Below are 6,288 nucleotides of genomic sequence, written 5' to 3'. Positions count from 1 at the left end.
GCCCAGCTGATGACCAAATCCTGCAGTGCTTCTGCATTTCCTCTTCTGACTGTTAACCAGAGGCCTGCTCAAGGGTGCTATCTCAGCCATGGCATATGCTGGGAATGTTTCCAGTGCACCAGAAATGGCTCACAAGCAGGATAAACTGAGAGAGACTCTCAGTCAAAAGCCAAGTGGTGAAGGTGACTCTTCAGCAGGGACAATGCCCAGCATTGTACAAAGGTGACTGCACAGGGAACGACAAACTACAGCTCAAGAACTTAAATTAAGTCTTACTCTGGTATTCTCCATAAGGCTGAAAACCTTCTTTACAGAACCTATCTACACTGAAAAAAGAAGCCTTTTTCTTCTCAAGATAGACTTATGCATTGCCATTGAGAATGGGTCAGAAAGACATCAATAACCCCAAGAAAGTATCTAACATCTGGCATTCAAGAAACACCTGATTATAGTGACTCCATACTTACCTTTTAGGAGAAAAAATTAAAGTCACAGACTTTACAAGTAGCATTTAATTAATCTGCTGGCAATGGCCTGCAGTGTCATAAAATAGTAATGAAATGAAGAACAGGTTTAATTCACTGAGAAATGCAGTTCCTGCTTATCCCTGAGTGGGGGTTCAGGCATATCCAAACAATGTAACTCAGCTGCTCATAGTAAAGCAGATAAAACAGAGAAAAAAGGGGTGTTTAAGTGAAAAGTAAAATGTGATAATATTGTGTCTAACGGCAAAGGTTGGCTTGCAAAGGTGTGACCTTTTATGTGTACAGGAAGATATTTTAACTTTGAATTCTAAAGTCAGCCACATATTTATGTATAATATTTATATTAATAGCAGCTTTTTAAATAATTAAACTAAGATAAAAATCAGTAACAGTGGATGTTAGAGATTTTTCCTAATTTCTTGTCTGAAGAGAGTTATGTCAAATAGTAACTACACTTTCCATCAAATCACTTAAGGATTTGAGGGTTTTCTGAAATTTCATTTATTTTTTTTACAGGTGTGTACCCTTTTCTAAGTGATAAAAGAGCAGGTAGCATGTTCCTTTGAACCTGCCTTGTGACTGCTTTCTAAACTGAACAATCACTCATGTCTGCTGCAACCTATGTTCTCGAGCTGAGTTGGTTTCAATCCAATAGTCTCTTGTACCTTTTTGCACAGATTTGGATAATGAAGGCTTGGAGAAATAGAGAATTGGAGAGATTATATGAAAATGTATTTCACCTGTAAACACCTCTTAGGAAAAATCTACCTGCTCTTTAGTTCTTGTATCAATCAGGTCATTTGCACTAGCAAGAAAGGTTCAGAGATCAAAATATTTCACGGCTTATTTAAACATATTTCAGAACTTAAAGGGTGAGTATAATTTGGCCAGTAAACATTGAACCTCCAAAAGCAAAAGAAACTCAGGAACTCTAGGCATTCGTATAATCTAATTACTGTTACTGATTATTCATACATTACAGTGACTGCATTTTAACCATGAAATGTATATGGGGAGCATTACAGATTTCTAAGTCATGATTTGTATTTATTCATTAAAATAATATTCAGTAGTTGCTTTGTGTTGCTTTTAGAAAATGGAAAACCTAGCATGCAACTGGTACAAGCACCCAGCCTTGCAATACCAGCGCCAGAAGGTATCTCTGATGGAAGGTGACAAAGAATCCCCGAGCCCACACAATTGGCAGCACTTGGACACACTCTGTGAGAAGGGGATAAGGCATGTTCTGATGTTGACAGGTTCAACAATCAGCAGTTCAGCTTGGAAAGGACCCGCAGGCATCCTCTGGTCCAACCTGCCCTGTTCCAGCAGGGCCACCTTGAGCCATTTGCCCAGCATCATGTCCAGATGGCTTTGGATTATCTCCAGGGATGGAGACTCCACAACCTCCCTGGGTGACCTGTGCAGACACTCTGTCACCCTCACAGTAATTACATGAGAAAGTAACAAAAACTAATTAAATGTGCCATAGGGATGGCTGGATTTCACAGATGGTTATGGGGAAATTCTGAGAGGTCTGGCCATTTTTACAATTAACTGAAAGACTATATTGGGAACCTTTTGGGAAACATGAACTTTCAAGGGATGACAGTCCCAAGGTGATTTTATACAAATCTGACACTATCTACATGAAATGGTGTCAGAAATACAAAATTTGGGTAGGGATGTAGCAAAACTGGGATCATGAAGAAAAGTAACCAAGAGAGGTGGTTGGTTTGTTTGAGAGGGAATGAGACTGGTAAAGGAGGGAAAAAAGGAGATGGGAAAAGAGGGAAGAAAGGGGATCGAAAGAATAGCTAATTACCAGGGTCAGGGACATTTAGGGTCCATGTCAGACAGCCCTGCACCTGACTGCAGTAGTTTCAGAAGGGAAATAAACCTTCTCTTTCCACTATTGTCTGATCTGCTTCCATGGCCAGGAGGGACCTGGTGTCTTCCTTTGCACTGGGTGGAAGAAGGCTGGGAGCTGCCCTTGACACCCACCAGGAATGCCAGGAGAGGATGCCTAACACAGGAAGGGCTCTGCAATCCATGCCATTGATCCAGTCATCTACATCAAAACTGCACTGCTAAAGAAATCAATTAATCAAAAAGATGAAGTCAAATGCCAGGCTAATACTCTTAAATCATTTAAAACAAGACCATAATCACTGATACTACTTATGTCTGATCATATTACTGAAAAATGAAATTAATTCTAAAAAAGTCCCGATTATAGCTTTGCACTGATTTGTACAATCTGTTTTCAGATTTGTTCCAAACAAAAGCTATTATAGGGCAGACATAAGAAACTCAAAAGCATTTTGCTGTTTCAGTTGCACATTTTCCAGTAAAGAAAGTTTCATACACCACACCTCTCTGCATGCTCAGAACACCATGGTTTTATCATGCATAACAAAGACAGAAACAAGGAGCACAAAGCTGACTTTTGCAGAAGAGCTGTATTGCTTCCTTCAGGAAAGCTGTATCTGGTATATATTCTCGGTTTCATTATTCTTAGTCTGTGTGCCCCTCCTTTTTTACAGTAAAATTAAAAGGACTGAATGATGTTGGTGTCTTGGAACAAAAGCAAGACACGTCCCTTTACAGGAGCTGTAAGTGAAAAACCAACTCTGGCACCACTTAAAAAAAAAAAAGAGAGATCAAGTATACTTTTAAGCTACAAGCTACTACTATTGTTGCCTACTTTTTATTTTGTCAGTGTATTTCACGAGAAAACTAAATCCACTGTGAGGCTGTCAGGATAAATAATTAACACTACTCTGAAATCTGAAATTAACATTACTCTGAACTCAGTGGAGATGCTGCTTTTGCCAACACAGTGGTCTCCACAGTCCCAGGAAGAAAACTGTTATAAACACTAGAAAAGTGGGAAGAACTGGTGCACCTGTCTGCTCATTGCACTTGCCATGATCTTCCATTATTCAGTGTTCTGCTGTAGGAGAAAGAATGAGTTTAAACTTTTTTTTATGAAAGAAAAGATATAATGTGGAATTACTCTCCAGAAGCAACAATAAGAAAAGAGGTCCTTGCATGTCTCTTCCATAAGTGGCTCAGCTGTTAAATTACACTGTGTCAAGGCCCCATCCTCAGCTACGTCAGTAAAGGGTTTGTGACTTCAAAGTAGGATGAAACGGAGAGAAAAGGACTCTGGGTCTTCTAGAAAATTAAATTCTATTCCAAGAGCTGACTAAAAATCTAGGAACTGTGTGAGGAATTATCTGAGAATTACACAAAAAACCCAATTAATGAGCAGCAATTTTCAAAAACTTCCATTGCCATCCCCACTAGAGTGATGCAATTAAAATAAACTTATTGAGCCATGGGGATGCAAAAGGCAAGTTATGTTTCCTGAAGCAAGGGCACAGTGAAGAAAAATTAGGTATTGAATTAAGATGTCATTACTTTCAAGGCAAGATTTTATTTAATTGGGCCCTCAGCTTCCTGAACCAAGAATTCTATCCCACTGCTCACTGTTCCAAGGCAACACTGCTAGCAGAGATCATTTTGTCCAAGTACCATTTCTGCTGGATGTATAAACTTCCTCTGGTGATTAAGCCTCATTTCAGAGCACACTGAGCTTATCTGTGGCTGTGAAGATAAATGGCAATACTGATGCTGACAAAACTGGTCTCAGAGTCCTGAGATTCAACACAGGAAAGGCTGTAAGAATATGGATCGCTTGGAGTGACTGAGAAAATGGGCTAAGCTGACAGGAAACAACCCCATCTGTAAACCGATTTTTACTCTCTGAAACTTGGTTTTTCTTTTAAATGAAATCTGTCATAAGATCTGATAAAAAGACTGGATACTTAACAAGTGGGAGTTTGGCTCATCAGTTTCAGAGTGTAAAAGCTGCTGACCAGCAACCATATTTATGGAATGGAAACTAAGCTGTTGTACCTACAGGTTACGAAACAAGGTTATTTATATAATTCACAAAAAACCGCAGTGACGAAAACTGGATTCTTACTATGAGTAAGTCAAACACCAGAATGCATCTCTTGTACATCCTGGTGAAGCATCCAGCTCCTGGAGATAACAGTCACAGGTGAGATGAAAAATATCTACAGCAATAACAGCCCTGTAAGTGCCATCAAGGTAAGCCAGAAATAAAAGCAACACCCACACACTGCAACATCCTCATCTCTGTAAGAACATCCTTTCACAATGCAGGTGAAGCTGAAGCAGGAATGGAACTTACCATCAACAGCACTCTCCTGAAAAGGTCCCTATCCGCTGTCTCGGTGAGCAGGTGGATGCTGGTGACATCCGCCCCACCGCGGTCGGCTCCCAGGGAAACCCGACTGGGATCTCCCCCAAAGCTGGCGATGTTCTGCTGCACCCACCTCAAAGCTGCCAACTGATCCAAAAGGCCAGCATTTCCCCTCACCTCAGCAGAACCTGGTGTAGAAAACAAAATATGGCTGAAAAGAAAACTATGAACACCGAAGTTTTGAGTAAATGTTACATTTTGAGCAGCTCTTGCAGCTGAGACTTGACAAAACTGATACCAGAGTTTAAAAGTCTGAGGTGGTCTCTTCCAGAGTAATCACTTTACATACCAACTCCATTTCAGCTTTTACCACTCCACAGGGCAGCCCTGGAGGTGCCTCTTTGTGTGTCCCAATAACAGAAAGATAACACTCCAACTTCTAAGCTTCACTAGGACACATCATGGCAGGAGACTTGAGTCCAGGCTCAAGTATCCATAGATTTAGCCATAAGATTCTTTTTCTACATAAGTAGCTCAATCTTAAAATGAATTAAAAGCAAACAAAAAAATCTGTGTGTTTGCCAAGTTCTCAAGTTGGAAGGGACCTATAAGAATTACTGTTTCCCTGGAGTACATCTGATTGTATGTTTCCTTCCTACAACCCTTTTACACTTGTCCTGCCTGACCAATCATTATAAATCACAACATCTTGAATTTTTTTACATTCTTCCAGATATTATTTTAAAACTTATGATATTTCTGTCTATATCCTTTAAGATTGTCCTATGTGTGATAGAAATCTGATATTTATATTTTTTTCATATTTTTGTAAACATAAAAACAAACAAATAATTAATCTGGTGCTTCTCTTAAGTATGACCACTTCCTTTTCAACATCAAGAAGTGGTAACCTGATACTTTGATTAATAAGAAACTAATGCTGAAAGCATCTAATGGTAGGTAAGCTTGATTTTATGTCAACAAAAGCAGAAATAAGTAATTCCTCCATGGTCTGTAAAAAAGGAACAGAAAATTATTATTCGCTGTCTACTTTTTTTAATCCACAATGAGCCATTCATTTTCAAAGTTTTAAAATTCTTCACACTTAAAACTTGGAAAAAACCAAAAACCCACAGGATAAGAAAGAAAAGCCGTGAATAGAAAAACAGTTGAAACTATTTGTTTCTTCCATTGCCAAGATCAAATAGTACAAGTTTAAAATAAGGATAGGTTCAGAAACTAGGGAATCAAAGTTAACAGAGTGTGGAATAAAAAGCTGCCACTTCTTGGACAGGTCTTGGGCAAAAAGCAATTAAAGTGCACATCCTTTGCACTGCTGTAATGAATTACTGAGGGATCAAACACACCAGTTTACACAGCAGAATAAATATAGAGCAGAACAGATTACTGTTAACCTTTCAGGGCTTAGAGATGCCCACACTACAACAGCCATTGTCAGGAACAGCCTTTCAGTAGGGCAGCCAAAAACTGAATGGCCCAAAAACCTGACCTATAGCCATTGTTTCAGATGATCAGTCCAAACCACACCAGTGAAGCAATGGAGGA

General features: G+C 39.3%; 1 protein-coding gene across 1 annotated transcript in view; it reads right to left on the bottom strand.

The window, feature by feature from the left end:
- TG (thyroglobulin) overlaps positions 1-6,288 on the bottom strand; it is a gene marked incomplete at both ends in the record, with an annotated part of 148,988 nt that overhangs the window by 60,820 nt on the left and 81,880 nt on the right. The window contains one exon of the mRNA XM_082288942.1: positions 4,711-4,910. Coding sequence (XP_082145068.1) covers positions 4,711-4,910 — 200 coding nt within the window. The remainder of the gene's footprint in view (positions 1-4,710; positions 4,911-6,288) is intronic.

The sequence above is a fragment of the Coloeus monedula genome (genome assembly GCF_965178545.1).
Source record: "Coloeus monedula genome assembly, chromosome: 1".
NCBI lineage: Eukaryota > Metazoa > Chordata > Aves > Passeriformes > Corvidae > Coloeus > Coloeus monedula.
Note: the sequence above shows the minus strand (reverse complement) of the source record. Positions and strands in the feature narration are given on the sequence as shown.